This window comes from Aulostomus chinensis, chromosome 8 (genome assembly GCF_037954235.1).
Source record: "Aulostomus chinensis isolate RoL2024-O1b breed Wild chromosome 8, RoL_Achi_v1.0, whole genome shotgun sequence".
Taxonomy (NCBI): Eukaryota; Metazoa; Chordata; class Actinopteri; order Syngnathiformes; family Aulostomidae; genus Aulostomus; species Aulostomus chinensis.
The window spans coordinates 11,173,061-11,193,989 of NC_141327.1; the positions used below are offsets into that span (position 1 = coordinate 11,173,061).

The 20,929-nt window shown below is 41.6% G+C and overlaps 3 protein-coding genes and 1 long non-coding RNA gene across 8 annotated transcripts; 1 reads left to right on the plus strand and 3 right to left on the minus strand.

Moving 5' to 3' along the window:
• Nucleotides 1–15: 15 nt before the first annotated feature.
• On the minus strand, nt 16–1,494 carry npb (neuropeptide B). Its single transcript, XM_086210108.1, has 2 exons — nt 1,068–1,494; nt 16–594 (listed from the first exon to the last, which is right to left on the minus strand). Exons 1-2 carry the CDS (start codon nt 1,329–1,331, stop codon nt 466–468), a joined length of 393 nt encoding a protein of 130 aa, XP_086066234.1. The 5' UTR covers nt 1,332–1,494; the 3' UTR covers nt 16–465.
• Nucleotides 1,495–2,414: 920 nt separating this feature from the next.
• Nucleotides 2,415–7,754, minus strand: sgsh (N-sulfoglucosamine sulfohydrolase (sulfamidase)). Of its 2 annotated transcripts, none has more exons than XM_086210889.1 (9): nt 7,465–7,754; nt 6,326–6,486; nt 6,098–6,203; nt 5,649–6,019; nt 5,322–5,403; nt 5,045–5,248; nt 3,923–4,089; nt 3,620–3,744; nt 2,415–2,737 (listed from the first exon to the last, which is right to left on the minus strand). In XM_086210889.1, the coding sequence occupies exons 1-9, from the start codon at nt 7,550–7,552 to the stop codon at nt 2,554–2,556; spliced, it is 1,488 nt and encodes a 495-aa protein (XP_086067015.1). In that variant the 5' UTR covers nt 7,553–7,754; the 3' UTR covers nt 2,415–2,553. The 2 variants fall into 2 exon arrangements, with proteins under 2 accessions (XP_086067015.1, XP_086067014.1); XM_086210888.1 differs by having other exon boundaries at nt 3,620–3,837.
• A 24-nt stretch (nt 7,755–7,778) lies between these two features.
• Nucleotides 7,779–15,572, plus strand: slc26a11 (solute carrier family 26 member 11). Of its 3 annotated transcripts, none has more exons than XM_086210885.1 (15): nt 7,779–7,934; nt 8,489–8,687; nt 8,767–8,995; nt 9,176–9,368; nt 10,093–10,178; nt 10,835–11,051; nt 11,187–11,365; nt 12,065–12,137; nt 12,299–12,410; nt 12,503–12,558; nt 13,078–13,218; nt 13,320–13,447; nt 13,754–13,853; nt 14,593–14,726; nt 14,884–15,572. In XM_086210885.1, exons 3-15 carry the CDS (start codon nt 8,792–8,794, stop codon nt 14,989–14,991), a joined length of 1,731 nt encoding a protein of 576 aa, XP_086067011.1. In that variant the 5' UTR covers nt 7,779–7,934; nt 8,489–8,687; nt 8,767–8,791; the 3' UTR covers nt 14,992–15,572. The 3 variants fall into 3 exon arrangements, with proteins under 3 accessions (XP_086067011.1, XP_086067012.1, XP_086067013.1); XM_086210886.1 differs by having other exon boundaries at nt 8,551–8,687; XM_086210887.1 differs by having other exon boundaries at nt 8,598–8,687.
• LOC147257115 (uncharacterized) lies at nt 13,581–20,615 on the minus strand. Of its 2 annotated transcripts, XR_015117558.1 has the most exons (7): nt 20,491–20,615; nt 19,770–19,929; nt 19,424–19,628; nt 19,008–19,169; nt 18,750–18,907; nt 18,537–18,656; nt 13,581–16,184 (listed from the first exon to the last, which is right to left on the minus strand). It is a non-coding gene; the product is annotated as an uncharacterized LOC147257115 (long non-coding RNA). The 2 variants fall into 2 exon arrangements; XR_015117557.1 differs by lacking the exon at nt 13,581–16,184 and having other exon boundaries at nt 17,050–18,656.
• Nucleotides 20,616–20,929: the final 314 nt, after the last annotated feature.

A 20,929-nucleotide genomic window follows, 5' to 3' on the forward strand; every position in this document is an offset into this window, starting at 1 on the left:
AATATGAGCCACGTAAAAGGTTACCTATGTTTGTTGATTTTAATAGATAAAATAAATAAAAGTAATTTACATGAAATCTGCTCTGCAGTAAACTTTCTGAACATTTAATACATCTGAGCAATGCAAGTACACGTCAGGGGTTCAACAGTAAAGAAAGGAATTCATCTGGAAGGAAAACGATTTCAGCTAAAATATCTGGCATAGACTTGTCACACACATCATATATGCATCATATATATCATCATATATATATGCATCATATATGCAGCCAAATCAAAACTGAAAAAAATGTGTTCTAAACGAGACGGCACATTCAGAGTCTTCAGCGGTCCATGGTCGACATTGATCGGGTTTTCGTCTGCACCACCATCCTCATCCAATCCTCGGAAATAAATCTTCTCTGTCAGGAAGCGTGCCTGGGTCTCGTTGGAGGACCAGGACTTTCTGCGCGAGTTCGGCCGAGACTCACGCGGACAGGCAGTCCAGGGAGTCCAGGGTGAGGAAGACGTCCGCCTTACACTGGAAGGTGCCCGTCCCGTCCCGCAGCAGCTCGCAGCTCTTCAGGTTAGGAGAGATGTCCTTCACGCAAATGGCCTGCGGGTTGAGAGGAGTAAAAGTTTACCAATCCCAATCATGATCCCGCCTCGTCTCCAGACTGACAATATCAAATGTGCTTTCGTTTCCTGCTTCAAGTATTTGGAGTAATTCAGTAAACAGACTGCTGGGAGAGAAAAGAACGGCGGCTACCAGAGAAATCCCTTATTTTATATTGAGTTTCCTTGAATTTGAGTTTCAAATCGTTCTACTATCGCCTAAAACTATCTCCGGATGGCGCTGACTGCTTTGCGCTTTTACACACGGGTTGGAACCTTTAACTTGCATAACAGCTTGGATAGCAGATCCATCCTGGTTGTCTTTCTATTGCCAAGCAAAGCCAAATCTCTACCCCGTGTGGAACCACCGTACATCCGGCTCTTAGTGGTGCTGAATGGAAAGCAACCTCATTTGAATCGCCTGAGTAAAAGTTAGGAATCAAACCTCGCCAAACAGGAGTGAAGTGCGCTTACCATGCTTTTGAGCAGGGAGATCTGCCTGGTAGTCTCTGGAATCACGGTGTTACCTGCCGTCTCCCCGCTGTCCATCAGCGTCTCCTCGGACTCGGACCTCCGGACATACGGCGACCTCCGGATACCGGACAGCAGCCCGGAGGCACGACCCACCGAGTAGTAACTGGGGCCGGTTGACTGTTTGTACCAAGCTTCGACGGGATGACAGGAGATGAGCAGAGACACTCCGATACACACCACCGCAAACCTGGCTGACCTCTCCATGTCTGGAACCGTGCGTACACAGAGGAAGACGGCGGGTCTGTAGTTTGTTCTTGGTCCGCAGTTTACGTTTGGATGGATGTTGAGAAAACTTCAGCTATTTATATAGGCTGGCTGGGCGACATGGTCGTAACCCGGGACGTTCGTCAAATGAGATTTGAGGTGGGCGGATGATGACGAGGACAAAAGACAAATCCGAATTGATCCGTTTTTGATGGTTTAGCTGTGTGTGTGTGTGTGTGTGTGTGTGTGTGTGTGTGTGTGTGTGTGCACGTGTAGTACGAGAGGATTGGAGAGGTATAGACACGTCAGCCGTGACGCTTTTGGAAGTGAGAAAATAAAATGCATTAACTTGAGTGATCCTGGACAGTGACGTAATGATCCAAACTTAAACGATCTCCAGGTTATGAGGAGGGATTTGTTTTCTGCCACTATGTTTAAGAAACTAATTTTAATTATCCTGACTGTCTGAGAGCATCTTATTAACCGAGAACGGGTACGAAACTTTCAAATGAGCTCCTGGATGAGGAGAAAAATGACCACTTGTGATGCAGGAAGTTAAAACCCTCACAAAAAGCAGAAACAACTTAAAATGAGTCAGATCTTTTGCTGCATGCGAACACAACTGTGCAACAAAGCCGAATCGGTGAGTGTCACTTCAAAATGACTGGCGGCGGAAAGAGCAGAAGTACAAAGAGGAGGGAATCCATATACATGAGAGAATGTTCTACAAATCCAGATGGGTTTAAGTTTCAGCAGCTTAGTCTCACTTCAAAACGAAGCTCTGAGGGAAAAAACAACCTTTATCGATACAAACCCTTTTCCTGATTGATTTACTGACCTCAGCGGTCTTGCATCATCACCTCCACCTCCCCCAGTAGTAGGAGGACAGTGATGCATCCAGGTCTATACAATAATCACAGCAACAGTTAAATGGTGGGTAACCATGTTGCTAGGTAATTGGATTATAAGGCTCTCTGGAGGATAGAAAAATGTACTTAAAATGTATAGAAACCGATTTAAAGACCACAAACCTGAATAATAAAATCATCCAGGGAGAAAATGAAGATTCAACACTAAAAACAATATGAGTGAATAAAGGGAATATTTATTTTGCCCACTAAAAGTACCTTTGGCATACAAAAATATAAATATAAAGAAACATCTTTATGCTTTGTGCAGACATGATGTCAATCGAGATGAGTGATTGTACCATTAGAGGCCATCAGAGTCCATTGTAGAGTGGTCTGCACTGTGGCTCCACTTTGTCCTCCAGCACAAAGTCTGGTCCGCAGACCCAGGGGTCCCCTGTCTCCCACTGCCATTTCTGCAGACTCTGCCTCAGGCTCTCCAACACGGCACTATAGGAGGAGTCTGACGCCAGGTTCTTCATTTCCAAGGGGTCTGTCCTGCATCAGGGACATATTAGGTTGGAGTTAAACATCATAAACCTTTCGTAATATTCTCCCTACACTGAGGGCATCATCCGAAAACAAATAGTTTTGCATATAATATAGCTTAGATATAGTGTTAGTCAAGTCGATTGCCGCACAATTCCAAATGACTCAAATAACTTCTAAATCTTATCCATTTTCTTTCTAACTAGGATTGGATTTCATTGCTCTTTCAGAAAATATTAGTTAGATTATAAAATTCTGGTACAGAGATACCACGTCCTTTATTTATTCATTTATTTTGCTGGCCTACACAAACTGACATTTAAATGTTCTAAATTTAAAGGAAAATGTAGAAATCATTCTAAAAAAAAAATAAAAATACCCACAATGTGTAAGACTGGAATTGTTTACAACCCCCAGATGATAAAACTGTTTAAAGTGTCAGCCAAGAGTTAAACAGGATGAATCGTGACTGATGATGATGACGATGACGATGATGATGATGATGACAACGGTGACTCCGGTTGGATTTCAAAGGCACACGGCTCTTAACAGCAACCATGTGTTCATTTCAAATTTACTTCCAACCATTGAGATCCACTGTCTTTTGTTCCAACCTAAATTTGAGGGTTGTATTTCTGAAAATGCGGACCACAAAATGAGGCCTCGTATTTTGGCAACAAAAAAGGGACTAAATAAATCCATGACTATCACTGAAGATATTGGCAAAATCTGTCGTAATTTTTTTTTTTTTTTTTTGGCAGCTTCTGACCATTTTCACATAATTGATATTCTGGAGTCATCGACCAAATACTCTTTGAGGTGACTGATATTCATCTGCGGATCATCACGTTCTTCCCTCACAAACCCTGAGCGGTAGTTTCCCTGACCCACCTCGTGTCGTACAGCTCCCAGCGCTCTCGGTAGTAATACTGCTGCAGGCTCTTGAACCAGTACGTGGGCTGACTCAGCCGGGTGCGGTTCAGCAGGTCCTGGAAGGTGGGTGACACGTACACATCCTGGTCGATGGGGAAGGGCATGCGATAGTGCAGGTTATGGAGAAGGCGGTACACCCCCTGGTGGACAGAGCGGGTTGGGTAGTACATGGTTACCTGGAGGAAGAAATGACAACAAAGCAGTTAGAAAATTTGTCATTCATTCAGATGTGTTAGTGAGGGTGGAGGGAGGCCCCCAGACCTCATGGAGCGACTGGCTGGCGTAGACGGTTTGCCAGCTGCTGGGCTCAGTGACCAGCGCGGGCAGCAAGGAGCGGCCGGTGAGGTGGACCGGGGCGGCGGGACTGCCGGGGAGGCTGTAGGATGGGTAGGGAACAGAAAACCAGTCCAGGATGGTGGGAGTGATGTCTGCCAAGATAACAGAGACAAAGTGATGCTTCACCTCAACTCATCTCTCACATGAACACCATCCAGTAACTACTTGACATAGAACAAAATCCGAAGTCGCCTCAAAGTTTAGTCCCTTTGAGATTTTAAAGCTTTGCTGTTTGATGTCCTTAATGACTCAAGTCCCTGTTTTTTTTTTTTTATCAATTTCTTCTTTATCGTATGATTGTGCTGTTTCTGCTGCTGACTGTGCCTCTCTAACTGTTTTTGTGAATGTCACACACAAAAGGACTCCAGTGCGTTATTACAACCATTTCTCTAACTTTGGAGACTTTTTTTGTGCCAAAGTAAAAATGTTTCTTGATGAGTTGAGAACAATTATTCCGACGTCCCCAAAGTTGTCCCATGTGTTTTTATATCTTTTCTGTATATTTACATTGATTTATTCTCCTCTCAGGGCTCGTCATCGGTTTATCATTGCTGTTTGTTTGTCAGCAGGATTACACAAAAACTACACATTTTGACCAAAGTCTCTGGAGGGGAATGGCTCCAAGAAGACCCTGTTGGGTTTTGAAGTGATCCGATTCACAGCAGTCAGGGATTCTTTTTCATTGCAAGAAGGTGCATTTTTAAAATGTTCCTTAAATTCTCAATAAATATCACAAGGAACTCATGGAAATAATAAAGTGTATTATAAGTGATTATATAATTTCTAGGACTGTGTGGATTCTGATAAAAGTTTGTGTGCGGGAGCTCTTCTATGGGATGGAAATCCATTCCTGATGCATCCTTGTGTCTCCCTCTTGTGGCAGAAAAAGAACATCTGATTATCACGCTGGATTCTTGTCCTGTTCTTGTATGTAACACAGTGGTTTTTCAGCGTAGGGGTCAGGACCCATTGTGCATTCACAGTGAGGGACCGCCACACTCTATGATCTACATGTAAAAACCTCCATTCCTGCTCCCCATCTCTTACCCAGCAAGCTGACGTAGGCCTGGCTGATGTCGGCCCATCGCTCTCTGTGCTCTGGAGAGGAAACCATCATGGGCTCAGCTGTCCCAGAATGATACAGGTTGGTTCTACCATTAGGGAAGGGGATGCCATTATCGGAGCTGTATATGATCAGTGTGTCATTCTCATAACCGGCATCCCTGAGCTCCTGGAGAACTAATCCTACACCTGCAGAAGAAATGACAGTTAAAGCCGGTTTGAGAAGAATGGCTGCCCTCCACCCTTTTTTGCGGACACACACCTTGATCCAGCCTGCTAACTGTGGTGTATTGTGCAGCCAAGTCAGCTCGTGCTGTAGGTGTGTCTGGAACAAAAGGAGGAACCTGAAGTACACAAAATGTAGACAGAGTAGATAAAATGTATTAGGAAGTCTTTGGTTTGGATTGCATATTATTATCTGTTTGGCTATAAATATCTTTGGATAAATAATTTTGATTTTTGCATAATTTACATTTCAATGTGCAAAAATGGAGAAAAGTGCAGGTTAAAGAAAAAGAAAAAAATCCTATTTTTTAATTAAAAGTGTGTCCTTTTGTACTTTTGAAGAGGTTCATTTTGAGTTACTGACCTTCACTTGATCTGGCGTGTAATATTGTGGAGTCCAGTCTGGAATTCTTCCCATCCCCATTTCACCATTCCCAAACTTCTCACAGAAAACTCCATACTGGGGCTGAGAGTGTCCACAGCGGTGGGGGTCGTGGAAGGCCACATACAGGAAAAATGGCCTCTCTTCTTCTTTCCTATGTCCACTTTTACCCTCTTCTGCTTTTTGCCTTCTCTCAAAAGCTTCTTCTTTATGGGTCTGGAAAAACTTACGGACCAGGAGTTTGATGCGGGTGATGTTCCTCCCTACCTGAAGGACAGAGTTGTTTTCCTCTGTGTAGGCAAAATCAAAAGGGTAAACATATCCAGGACCGACATGTTTTTTCCCAATTATCCCTGTGGAAATGACACAGAGAGTAATGTTTTTGTGAAGTAGACAATGTCTGTGATAAAAAAATGAACTTTTTAATGTACCTGTGTGTATGTTAGCCTGGCCAAGGAGAAGGGGGAGACTTTGGACTCCATCAAATGAGTTGAAATGATGGACGCCCTGATGAAGGCCATACATGCCATTCTGGTGCTGAGAAAACAGGACATACACATACCTTGTTGATATGTCCTCGTGGATAAATGATTGGTGCTTTTGTGTGTGTGTGTGTGTGTGTGTGTGTGTGTGTGTGTGTGTGTGTGTGTGTGTGTTACTTGTGGCAGGCCAGTGAGGATGGTGGAGCGACTGGGCGAGCAGCTGCTGACAGAGGTGAAGGCGTTGTTAAACACCAGGCTGCGCTGGGCCAAAGTGCGTAGGTGAGGGGTGTGGATCGCAGAGTTGTTGTACACCTCCGTTTCAAAGCCTGCGTCATCAGCTGGAGGAGTGAATGATCAAACAACAGATATTAGCTGAGCGAGTACTGTTTCCAGAAGACATAGATCTTCTGATAATGAAAACGGGGTGCTTTTTATACCACAGAGGGACTGAGATGTCCTAACTCACAGTGACAGATGGACTCATCAGTATTCATTTGCAGATTAAAGTAAATGAGAAGGAACCTGCGCTAGTGGTCTGCCTGTGGGTGCGAGAGACTGACAACATAAGGAGAGGAAATGCCGCGGCTTTTTAGAGCATTTATAGCAGTTTTGTTTCATGTGTACTGACAGTCCTGCCAGAGGGATTTGAGAGTTTGTCACCGGCTCCACAAGAATGACCCCCAGTTGTCTAGCAGAGACAAAAATGAGCAGGGCAAACAGAAGACAGGAGCAAGTGGGATCACCAGGAGTCAGTCTAGAGGCCAGTGCTATTCATTTTGACAAGAGTGAGACATTTGGGGCATCTGATTGACTTCACTATGGCTGGCATGAGAATGGTAAGAAAACTTATAAAAGGTGACAACAATATGAGCGGAGGAGGTGTATCCTGAGATGAGAAGAGGACCTAGCACAGATCCATGCGGTACCCCTGTGAGAAGAGCTATTAGTCTGAATGATCACCAGTGTGAGGTAGGGCTAAAACCACATAAATTGTGTATAAGAGGATCTGATGAGAAAAAGATGTGAATGAGTGATTTGTAGTTTTGTAATTCTTTCCCTTACATTTATGCTGTGTGTCTGCATACTGGGATTCATACCATTACAAGATATGGGGAAGGAAAAGTTGGGATATAATATGGTTTAAAATTTAATCTTAAAATAAAATAAAAGGTATTATATACCATACAAACTGAAATGAGTATTTCCTGTTGTTTGTGATCTAATATCAAAATTCATTTCTTCCAAACTTCAAAAGTCCAGTTGTCAGTCTGACATTTTTACATGAGTTCCACTGGCTAAAAACTCTTATCACTCACCAATAATTAGAAGGACGTTTCTTCCCTTTGACTCCTCGATGCAACAAGATGCCAGCAAGAACCAAGCCAGCTGAAGCCGCACCAGCATGACAGTGCTGCTGTAGAATCCTTCAGGGCTTCAGAAACTATGACCAGATTTTAAAATCTCAGCTGCGTAGCAATAAAACATATAATGAGAGTCAAACCATTAAAAACAACTTGGTTTAATCAACTCATTCCCGAGTACAAGCGACTGTTGAGCACTTATTTCACACGTCTTCCTGAAAACCAGAAACCACGCCCACCGTAAGTCACATGATAGAAGTCATGTGAAGAGAGACGACAGGAACCGATTGACTCGACCGTCAGCAGCAAAATGAGCAGAATAATAGAAGTGGCTTAACCAGATAGAGGAACCGCCGCTGGGCCGACAAAGACCTGAAAAATCTCAGCTATAACAAGGAATAGTGAAGAGCAAGGCTTCAGATTTGGTAAGAACTTAACATCTATGGTAGTCTGTTGTTTGTTGGTTATATTTCTTCCTGCTGTTTTCACTCTTTATGGTATTCCTCATTTATTCTTCTAATAAATTGTGTTTTTCCCGATCACGTAATTGCAATGTTATATGAAATATGATAGTTTTCCACAACACTTTTCCCATTGTCTTTTGTAGCCAATCCAAGTTTTTATATTTATATATATATATGTATATATATATATGTATATATATATATATATATATATATATATATATATATATATGTGTGTGTGTATATATATATATATATATATATATATATATATATATATATATATATATATATATATATATATATATATATATATATATATATATATATATACTGTATATCTTGCCTGGCTTGGTCTTGGCGTGGTACAGGTGCAGGCAGGGAGAGCTCAAGTGTTCTAACGCTCACCAGTCATACAATCATCATATGATCGTAGGACAAAGGAGGAGCAGCATTGTGTGAGTTCTCTGTGTGTCACTGCAGCTGACAGACTGATGTTTATCTGTTCCTCACAGATCACAGTGTGCACCTGAAGATATGGTGCTCTGTGTTTTTGAACTGCTGCCTATTTTTCCAGTGGACCCAGATGAACAACATATTTGTTCCATTCTCCTGAATCTTCAGTATGAAGTCAAAGAGGACTCCTGAGACACAAATCAAAACCCAGAAGCCATGAGTGACGTAAAAAGCAAAGGAGGAAAATTAATCTCTTGTGTAAGTGGCTTTACTTTTGAAGTCGCCTACTGTATCTTCTACACACATTTAAGTATGCTCAATATCTCTGTCTTTGCAGGCTGTCCTCTAACCTTTCCCGTACCATGGACCAGCCTCTGCTGGGAGGAGTCCCGGCCCGTGGCTGCTGCTCCTGCTGGACTCTGAAGGGCTGGCTGCCCATCCTCTCCTGGCTGCCCAGGTACAAGCTCAAGTGGCTTCAGATGGATGTGCTGGCAGGCCTGACTGTCGGCCTGACGACTGTGCCGCAGGCCCTTGCCTATGCTGAAGTAGCAGGCCTTCCTGTGCAGGTGGGTTCCATTATCCACTTGTTGGATTTCATGATGTGATGGATTTGGGTACAATTGATGCCTTTTAACATTTTGGAATCATTATATCTGATATCTGCTGTAATTTAGAGCAGCAACATGTAATCAGTTTGTCTGAGACAACGAATCGCTAAATATTTTTGATAATTGGATGTTTTACAGTATGGACTCTACTCTGCTTTCATGGGGGGCTTCATCTACACCCTGCTGGGGACATCGAAGGATGTGACACTGGGTCCTACAGCCATCATGTCACTCCTGTGTTTCTCGGTGGTGGGTGGGGAGCCCCGCCGAGCCGTACTGCTCAGCCTCCTCTGTGGACTCATCCAGGCTGTAATGGCATTACTGAGATTAGGTGAGGGGAGGGATGGAGGGGAGGGCATTGCTGTAGTCATGCAAAAGTCTTGTGACACTCATTTTTGGTGGTTGCTAAAAAGATTACCTCACCCAGAAAGATTTTTTTTTTTTTGCCTTTCAAAAGCCCACAAATAGGTGTGCTGAGCCTATGAAAGGTGTTTTTCACTGCTGCATCAAACTCTGGAACTTCAGAAGGGAGAAAGAAGCAGCCAGTGCATATTCAGCTTGAAGCTAATGGCGGCTAATAGCCTCCAACTGTTAACAACAGCAAAACTGTCCAAAAGTTTCTGTTACAAACTCTCAAATCGGGTCGGATATAAGCCACATGTTCTGTTTCCAGCCATATGCTCAGTAATCTACCAACCCTTCAAAACTGAAGATATGTTAAAAATGAACTAAAACACTTCTGGGTCAACACTCATTCACTATAGTGCCAAGTGCAACAAGCTGGCGCATCAAACCGTTGTGCCATGCTTGTGTGGTTGAAGTTTGCTTGTTTTTCAAATCAAAGTGTTTGTTTAATACTGACCTTGCAGCAGCATGAAAGGGGGGGGGGGGGTTAACACCTGCCCTCATGAGCCATGTGGATAAACTCACAAAATGCCTGCTAGCACTGCTTTATTAGCATGACATCCTCCATGCTCAACCACACACAGTTTTGTTGTTTGTACTTTTGGTTCAAAGCTCCATAAATCAATAATTTCTTTGTTGGTCACCTGCAGGCTTCCTCCTGGACTTCATCTCTTTCCCTGTAATAAAAGGCTTCACTTGTGCTGCTGCAATCACCATCGGCTTTGGCCAGGTCAAGGTGTGAGTTTGCACACGCTTGTCAAGCGCGTGACATAAAACTTAGCGCAGTTTCGCTATTAGTTTGAAGTCTCCGAACATGAATTTCACAGAGTCAGTTATGATCAGATCACAAGCAAATTTATAAATGAATAAATAAGCCATTTGAATGGATTTTCTGACAGGATACAAGTAAAGCAGAAAGTCAATAAATAATGATAAAAACACACAAAGTGATAAATGAATGAATTGTTTTTCTGTAATCCTCCTTTTGATAGTAAACTGACAGTGAAAGATTCAAGAAGAAGAGGTAAAAGCAGATAATTGCTTACCTTATTTAGTAAAATCAGTATCAACACAACTAACAAGTAATTTTTCTGCAGAAATGCCAGATACATGTTAATATAGTTTGTTGCATAATTTGGGAAACCAAGATTTTTTGCTTTACCATGTCTAGATGATATTCTTAAAAACATATATATGTAAAAAAAAAATTGATAGATATATTGTTTTTATTTTGTATACTTGTTTTATAAGATGTCATTCCAAATCATTATCTATTATTGGCCCTGATGAAACAATATCAGTTCATCTCTAACCCCTTTTGTCTGTCTGAAACCCAAACCTCCCTTCTTTGTCACCCTCTATGATTTTCAATTTTTTGGTTTCTTGGTCTAGAATCTTCTCGGACTCCAAGATATCCCCCACGAGTTCTTCCTGCAGGTTTACTACACCTTCCACAGGATCCCTGAGGCCAGGATAGGTGACGCGGTCCTGGGACTACTTTGTCTCTTTCTGCTGATCATGTTGATGTTCATGAAGTCGAGTCTGAGCTCTGACGATGCTCCCACCTACTCAAGACTCGCTAGGAAGCTGGTGTGGACTGTTGCTACCAGTCAGTACCTGATTTTCTGTTTATCCTGTTTACATCAAAGCAAAGTATAAAGAAAGAGGAGAAATTATAACTCCTTGCCCTCTGTTTCTATCATTCTACTCATAAAGCTTTGTTTTCCTCTCTGGTCTCGGTCAGTGCGTAACGCCCTTGTGGTCGTGGCTGCGTCTTGTGTTGCACTTTCCTGGGAGGCTTACGGTCATCATGTGTTCTCAATCACTGGGAAAACTTCACAGGGGCTCCCACCCTTCAGGCCCCCACCCACCTCAGACACCACAGCCAATGGCACCATCGTTACATTTGGAGAGATTGTAGAGGTACGGGACAGTTTGTGATTTTTGCAGTTTATACGCTCAGGGAAAACCTGGAAAAGTCATGGAACATCCATCCATTTTTTTATACCACATATTCGTTAAGGGTCACAGGGGGGCTGGAGCCTATCCCAGCTGACATCGGGCGGGAGGCAGGGTTCACCCTATACGGGTCGCCAGTCCTTCACAGGGCCATCAGGAGCAATTAGGGGCTCTGTAAGCTTCAAAATTATCTGACATATTTGTCGAAACATCTTTTTTGATATTTTACTTCACAACACAGGTTGTCATTTATTTTACTTGAATAATTTTTTGAATATTTTTTTTTCCCCTGTGTACACAGACATTTCAAGGAGTGTCTGGTCAAAGGCAGCAGACAGTCTAGAACAGGGGTGGGCCACCATGTGCCAGGGAGGGCCGTGTGTATGCAGGTTTTCCTTCCAACCAAACACTTTAACAGGTGATTCCACTGATTAACACTCTTCTGTGGCTGAAGGTGTGTTAATCAGTGGAATCACCTGTTAAAGTGTTTGGTTGGAAGGAAAACCTGCATACACACGGCCCTCCATGGCACATGGTGGCCCACCCCTGGTCTCGAACATCCATCTTTAGGAATGTGTGTAGTATGATGGTTGAGTTGCAACTTCACCTCCTGAACTGTCCCAACAAAGCACAGCTGACTTCTTCCCTTCTGTTTTTGCTCAGGGCTTCGGAGGAGGGCTTGCTGTGATTCCATTCATGGGTTTGTTGGAGAGCATCGCTATTGCTAAAGCTTTTGGTGAGGATTTTTAGTGGCCTGACCGACAAAAGCGCCACCACTTTGGTTCAGACTAAAAATCTCATTTATGAGGCTTTATTAAGCCTTGATTAACTATGCCACTTTTCTGTGTCACTGTAACACATTAAGCTGCTCGAGACTGACTCCCCGTCTCTTCTCAGCCAGTCAGAATAACTACAGGATTGATGCCAACCAGGAGTTATTGGCGATTGGTGTGACCAACATCATGGGATCCTTTGTGTCAGCCTACCCTGTCACTGGCAGCTTTGGAAGGTGTGTGTGTGTGCATGTATGTGCATGTGTGTGTGGACAAAAACTGAGAGCTTAGTTGTGAAACACTCTTTGATTTTTTTCATCCTGTTAAGGACAGCGGTGAATTCCCAGACAGGAGTTTGCACTCCAGCAGGAGCTATTGTCACCAGTGAGTCCTGATGATGCTCTCATCTGCCCTCTAGTGGTGGTTTGTGATACAACACCTTTGCTTTTTTGCATACTTGTCAAGTGTGGAAGGGAAAAGGAAACAACAAAAAGGGACTAACAACAAAGACTGTATTCATCCTTAACAGAGGCAGCCCAGAATGTGACAGTTCATGGATTTTGTTATTCATAACCTGTGAACACTTACCTTCAGGATCACTTTGCTTCGCTCTGACATAATATAAACTTAATGATAAATGTATACATTTTGAGATGAGCAGGATTTCTTCAGCACTCTCTAAAAAGATCATCCAAATTATCCAGATAGCATATCTGTTCACAGACTCCTTCTCATAGGAATGATGTTGTTTCTGACCTAATGATATCAACCTGTTTTTCCTATTTTTACATTTTAAATCATCTAGCACCAAAAAAAAAAAAAAGAAGACTCATTTCCGCATCATACCAACTCACATTCTTCTTGGAAATCAGACATTTTACTGAACATCTCTTGTGTTTGCAGGTGTAATAGTGTTACTTTCCTTGGCCTTCCTCATGCCAGTGTTCTACTACATCCCCAAAGCTTCTCTCGCTGCTGTTATCATCTGTGCAGTTGCTCCAATGGTGGATTACCGTGTGGTTGCTAAGATGTGGAGGATTCATAGTGTGTTTCCACAACAATTAATCACAATTTTCACTTAAAATTTTTTTTTTTTATGTCTTCTTGTTTCACTACATCTTTATGTGCTTACATGTCCTTCTCAGAACCGGACCTACTGCCTTTCTTTGTGACATTCCTGATGAGTTTCTGGCAGGTGCAGTACGGCATCATAGGAGGAGTCGCTGTATCTGGAGCTCTGTTAATGTATAACATGGCCAGGCCGCAGATGACGGTACCAAAACTCTGTGTATAAGAGTAATTAGTAATAGCAGAATATCTTTAGGTTTACAAAACCAATACACTCATGGGTTTCCTGCAAGATACTTTTATTGCAGTTGGTTAATGTTACAGACATCTGCTATACTTTCAAGTTCTTACAATTGTAACAAAATCTGTCACATGAGTTAAGGTTGGAAGTGGGGGGTGTATAGATCTCAAAATAAACACATGCACCAATTGATCATTCTCCTCTGGTAAACTGGTCACTGAGTTGGTACCTGAGGTTGTCATGTTTCTAACGTGAGCCTGTCGTGTGCAGGTGTCTGATCAGGGAGTTTTACTGATCGAGTTGGGAAGTGGACTCAGTTTTCCTGCCTCCGAGTATCTCAGCCGAATTGTACACACACAGGCTCTACAGGGTGAGCATGTTCTGACATTTAGAGCACAGGGTTGAAATGCATTACTGGGTAAAAGGTCACTGAGAACAGGAAGTATGCAGCTGATTTCACACCAGACAGATTGGCAGATTAATGATTGCAGAGAGAGTTGAGGGTGGACCAACATTTGGATTCTTGCTAATTTAGAGTGCAATAGACTTTTATTTTACTATCTGATGCTTGCCAGTCTACTTATATTTGACATTAAGTGATTTTTAGTTCCTCTCTATGGAACATCACTGTTTCCATTCATGATCTGCAAGAAACAATTATACAACTTCTGAAATTGGCCAGCTATGTTAGTGAGAAGAGCCCTCCAGCACATAAAAGGGGGGTTTTCCTCACCACTGCTGAGAGGCGCTTGTTCACAGGAATAGTTTGGTCTCTAGAAAGTGTGATCCTGATCTGCTCTTGATGAAAGAGCCCTCATTTGTTGTCTGCTAGGAGTAGATGCTATTCTATTGTATGAGCTTACTAGATATAATTAAAGGCAAGGATCTCTGTATTTCTGATTGCCTCTTTTAAAGTTCACTCAATCATCCAATTTAGCACAGAAGAATGTGCAGTAGAGTTTGAGGTTTTTGGGTCTGAGAGACTCAGGATCTGGGATGAAAGAACAATTTAGATGGTAGCCCCAACCCAAAACAATCATATATGAAGTTTTTGGATGTGTTGTGATCTGTATTACATTACCGTTTGTTTGTCTCTTTGTCTCCCTCAGTGTCTCCTCCCCGTTCAGTAATCCTGGATTGCCATCACGTCAGTGTCATAGATTACACTGTTATCAGTGAGCTGAGGGACCTACTGAAACAGTTCCAACTCCAGGACGTGCATCTGGTGTTCTCCAGACTGCCGGTACAACCATCTGCTCTCATTGTGTTGAAAACAGATTACAAATTATTGATTGTTACAAAGGATTTCAAAATTAAATTATCTATGATCTATATCTGTTGGGCGGGGGGGGGGGGGTTAGTACAAAAAAATAAAACCCCATCTTTTGCTACCCCTCCAGGCTCCTGTTCTAGAGATTCTCCTAGCCGCTGACCTGCAGGGATTCAGGTATGCAGGCAGCATGGAGGCGGCGCTGGAAATGGAGTCCAGAAACTTCCTGGATAAGTGACACGTCTGCTATCAGTCCAGAACTTATCAGTGGCATCTCGAAAGTACACTTATTGGGTTGTTTTTGATGCTGAGAATCAAAACTACCTCTAATGACAACATTGCAGCATGTGCAACCAAGTGATGTCAATCTCTTTACAGTAAATGAACTTTGAATCTGTCAAATCAGCAAGGAGAGTATGAGGAAACACTACATCACCTTTGCACAGCTTTAGCTGACTTTCTTTTCCTGTTTTTAAGTTGCTGGGTTTGTTTGTTTTTCAATTATCATTTTCCGTTTATGTGAAGGGAACCAGAATGGAGGAAAATGACCAAAAAAGAGAGAAATCTTAATTTACAGAATCAAACTAAGACTGTGTGTTCATGTCAAAGTCTAGTAAACACACACGATGCCACCAGCCATTATGAGTCATTTTATTTATGAAAAAACGCAGTTGGTTTGGGGATTTCAATTCATATAATTTTAGTAAAGAATACAACATCATAGCCAAGTGATTTTTATCTTTACTCACCGTATTGACATGATGTATATTATTGTAGAAAATCCTTTTTATTGAATAAAAATGTGTTTGTACACATCGATGTGAGGACAAATTTGATTTTGAAGTAACTCTTGTGACTCCTGCTTTTCACTGTTGATCAAAAGGGCAAGTTTTCATTCTGTCAGAACTGACCTCTTTTGTTCTGCATCGTTTCCATCCTGGACATGAAACAATTGATGAGTTTTTCACGATTGTGAGGATCCCAGAGGGGTCCTCGGAGTTATTTCCATCGAGTGCTCAGGTGTTCTGTGGATTTGGAGGAGGCTCCTGACTGTGTTCCTCAGGAGGTACTGTAAGAGGTGCTGCAGGAGGTTGGGGTTATGGGGCCCCAAATCATTCAAAACCATCCAATCTCTACGCGCCCAAAGCCAAGAGCTGTGTTTGAATTCTCAGCTTTAAATTGGATTTTTTTTTTTCCATTGACGACTTGCCTCCGCCTAGGCTGTGTCCTCTCATCGATCCTGGGAGTTTCACGGATGGGATTTCGAGGTGTAGTCGTGGTTGTGGGTGTTGCAGTTTGCTCTGCTTTTTGTGGATTATGTGTTTCTGTTGTTGGCATCAGTCTGCGACCTTCAGCTCTCACTGGATTGGTTATAAACTGGGACAAGAATCTGCACCTCTAAATCTGAGGCCATCGTTCTCAGCAGGTACACTGTAAAAAAAAAAAAGTTTTTACGGAAAAAAACTGGCAGCTGTGGTTGCCAGAAAAATACTGTAAAAAATACTGCAGAATGTAAACCATATTACAGAACAAACTGTAAATTTTACAACTTAAAACTGTTATCATTTACAAAATAACATTGTAAAATTGACGCACTGAACTGGTAAATTCAACATCCCTTTTCAGCCAAATTAACATGACCATGCCATTATTTACAGCCATTTTTACTGTACAATTTACATTTGGTGGTTGCTTATTTTACATGTAATCTCGTTTAATTTCACTGAAAAACTTTGGTCACAAGACATTATTAAACTGTAAAAGCCTCATTATAAGGTAGTAATTTTACTTTACACTGTAAGAAAAAATCCGTAAAATATACGGTGAAATACTGGCAGCTGTGGTTGCCAGAAATTCACCATAAAAATTACAGTGACAATGTAGAGGACTTTACGGTATGCTGTTTTGGTAACTGTAATTTTTGCAGAACAGAACTGTTATTTGTTTACGGTAGTTTGCTGCAAAAATAACAGTTAAAACATAAACCTGTTTACAGTAATCTTGATACTGTTTCTTTAATGGTTAAAAAATGTACTTAATAAAGTAATAATAAAAAAGAAAATATCAGATTCTAAATATACTTTTAATATTCACCCAAATTAGCATTTCATTTGTTGTCAGATGCAGAACTTGCCAGACAGTGTAATCTGTCATTCATTCTATTCTGTAAACTTAATAGACAGAGCATGAATTAATATTGTCAAATTACTTCATGTACCAGAACAGCCAGAAAAAATATTCACCTTAAAATTTTTCAAATATAGAAAATCTTTATTTTATATTTGTTATGTTGTAACCATCAAATATTTGAACATATCACAAAATATCTAAGAATGAGAACATTATGTAAGAAATGTTCACAAGTTCACTTTCTGTTCCAATGTCAAAACCACTGAAGTAAACTGAATACTTTACTTACAAACTGTAACAAGAAACCTTTACAATTAAGTTGAGAAAATTTAAGTGCATATTTTTGTGCAAATCTGACCACAAAGTGATATCAGTGGACTTAGAGTAACATATTCACATTATCAAAATAAAATAATCCCTAAAGGGAAACTTCGGTTTATTTCAACCTGTCTCCTATCATCTTAAATGTGCTTCATGTGTCTGGTGAGGTTAAAATATTAGTTGTCATATTAGCCGTTGTCCACATACAGCCGGAGCGCTGCTACTAGCTTCAGACCTGTTACAAGGTAAGTGAACAGGCACACTTTCATGGGCAAAGTTAGTCCACTAAACAAGCTTTTTTTCCCCAACATTGTTAGTATAAATGTCAGAGAACATATAGAAACCACATGTAAATGTGTTATGTTAGCTTACTTGTTTTAAGCCATCTTTGTTTACATGTTTGAGCTAATTACCTCCACTTGGTCTGTATTAAAGCTGCACCGGGTAACAGGTAAGCTACCAACACATTTACATGTCTAAACGACTTTTTTTCCCCACCATGACCGCCTCACATCGTTACTATAAATGTCAGAAAACATATAGAAGCCACATGTAAATGTGCTGTGGTAGCTTATAGCCCTACCTGGCGCAGCTTTCATGATTACGAGTGGAGGTAATTAGCTCAAACAATGTAAACAAAGATGGCTTAAAACAGGGAAGCTAACACAACACATTTACATGTGGTTTCTATATGTTCTCTGACATTTATACTAACCACGTGAGGCGGTGTGCCCGTTCACTTACCTTGTAAAGGGTCTGAAGCTAGGAGCAGTGCTTAGGGTGTATCTAGACAGTGGCTAACATGACAACTAATATTTTCACCTCACTCGTCACATGAAGCACATTTATGACGATGGGAGACAGGTTGAAATAAACCAAAGTTTCCCTTTAAGTGGAGCAAAAGTTTCAAATACTAGCAATTTTACCTAAACTTTTTTAAAGTACAAAACCAGTGCAATAACGCTGAACATGTACAAACTGTCCCACACTGCTCCTGTTGTGTTAGTTAAACTAAAAAAATAAATCACAGCTAATTAGCTTCATTCTAGGTATGAAGGAACACTGAATGTCACACCTTCAGAAGAATGTCTCCAAAAACAACAAAAAAGTCTTATTTTGCACAGCACTGAAATTGAACTGAATTTAGTGCTTTCATATTTGGACGAGTCATGAATCACACTCGTACTTGTCCTCAGAGTGTGTACAGTGTATGATGTATAAGAATGTGAACACAACTTTTTTCTATAGAACTCTGAATGGTTATGCTGTGTTTCAGTTGAATGTGTGTGTGTGTGTGTGTGTGTGTGTGTTTAAGTCCACGCATAAATCAACCTCACGTCTCCGCCCTTTGATCCTCATTCAGGACGTGGACACCTCCCTTTTCCACCTCTGGCTGGAGACAGGTCTCAAACTCTCTGAAGTCCTTTGGCCTTATCTTGACACTGTTGGTAGCTGCCATGAAAAGCATTTTCATTACATGTAGAGGATCAAGTTTATGCATCAATATAAATACAATGTCTGCAGTGAATATAACATTGAGTGTACCTTCTATCATACTGGCCCTCAACTTCACTGGGAGGTCCACTCATGGTCAGCCAGGTCTGAGATCAGAGTGAAGACTCTGGGATTGACTGAGAACACTTTTTTTCTTCTTCTTCCACTCGACTTTGGTGCCTTTCTCAGGATTGATTGAAGAGAAACACCTTCATATATGAGAGAGAGGGAGAGGGAGAGAGAGAAAATCTCAGATGGGATATCAAATGCCTTGCATTTTCTAATGTTATAAAAAGAGAAAAAAATTACCGTTGGAGGAACTCCAGTGTAGACCGTAGTTCCACTGGGTAGTGTATGTCGAGGCAGTAGTAACTGCCAAACATCAGGCAGATGTGAAGGAAGTGATGTGGTCGTTGACAACCTCTTTGTCGATGCTCAGCATAAATGTCTCAGCGGCAAAGCAGGAGGACCCTAAGAATTAGCATGAACAAAAAAATAAACTTTAATGACAAGGGCTTCAATAACAGCCATAAATTCAATGGTACTTATTTCAATATAGGATGAGAGTCATACAACCTACTGTTAGCAGAACTTGTTATCAGGTAAAATGTTAGCCACTGTCTCAAAATGGTCTACAAGCTAACATGAAAATAAACAAGTAAAAGTCCATGTGGGTGCTAGTATACCGATAGAGAAAGCTTGCAGGTTTGGTTCCGTTTACTTACCACACACAATAAGGCAGGGTGTTGGTGGCACATTCTCCATCTGAACCTCCGCAGCAATGCTGGTCTTCTCAACCAAATGGAACAGATGCTCTTCCTTCTCATCAAAATGAGCCAGTAAAAAAAGCACCATCTGTATGACCTCTTCAAACTCACACCAGTCAGTTCCTGGAAGTGTGCTATCAGACCAACTTGGAGTGAATGGAGTCTGTAAAAGTACAACAAAAGAGACTTGGGATCATGAAACCTTTAATGTTTTTCTACTCTTAGAGAAATTAAACTATTACATTACTTGTGCAGCTCTATAAGAAAAGTGTGCTGTGTAGCGGTGTCAATGTTTTACACTCACCCTTTTGGGCCCAGGCAGCTACCAGTCTGGCTTGTATGGGCTTCAATACTGGCAGTATTAAGTGAGCAATCAGCGGTTTAGTTCCCTCACACTGGCGTTGACACAGTGGAACGGTGCATTTTAACGGCGTCATGGTCACATCCTGAGTTTGGTCGGTGACCTGTTGTGGTGGCGGGAGAAGTGCGACTTTAAAGCTGCATAGCCTGAAAACACCTGCTTACAACTTCCTCCAACACATTTAAAAATATGTCGGGTTCATTGCGGTGCAGTTTGCAATGCAAAACATTTGCTTTTACAGACTGAACGTTTTCTCCACATATGTTACAAGAATACATCTTCAATACACAAATACGCCGCTGTTATAACCACAATGAGCTCCAGCACATAGACTGATCCTACTTTGGCCCGCCAGGTGGGTAAACTCACACGCACGCTAACCACAGGCTCCAGCACATAGACGGATCCTACTTTAGCCCGCCAAGAGGATAAACCCACACCGCATTTTTAAAAAGCAGTCAAAGGAATGAAAGGATGACTAATAAGACACCCTGTCTCCTAAACACGTCTACACCTGTATTATAGGTGTTTCCAGGCTGTTATGAGAGTCGAATGTAGTTCAACGTAAAGCTACACAATGTTAGCTGTCTGCAATGCAACCCTCTTTATAACCCTAATAAACACAATTCAACGAAAAGCATTTAACTTGTGTTCATTTACTTACCGAAGTATCTTCTGGCTGAGGCAAAGTCCTAAAAGTCCGCCGGTGAGGACCGTGGATTCTAACGGTGAAGTCCAAGACGACGTCAAGTCCGGAGGGATGCTCAGAGGGTCCCGGAGGGAGGCGGATACCGTGCGCTGATTGGCCGATTTTAAACTCGGCGCGTTAATGTCAACTAACGCACAATCCCCAAGCTGTAGAGGGGAAATACAACTTCTGCTCAGTTTTGAGCAGGTTTTGAGACAGTTTTAAAATAATTCCCGTAATTTAAGATGCTTTTAAATGTAGCAGTTTTGAGATGCTATTAGAATCCATTCGCTTTTTTTCAGATGCTTTTAAAATCATGTTTTGAGATACCTCTAAAATCAGTGAGATGCTTGGAGATGCTTTTAAAATCATTCAAATGGTTTCCCTTATATAAATTGAATTTACCTCTGGACCA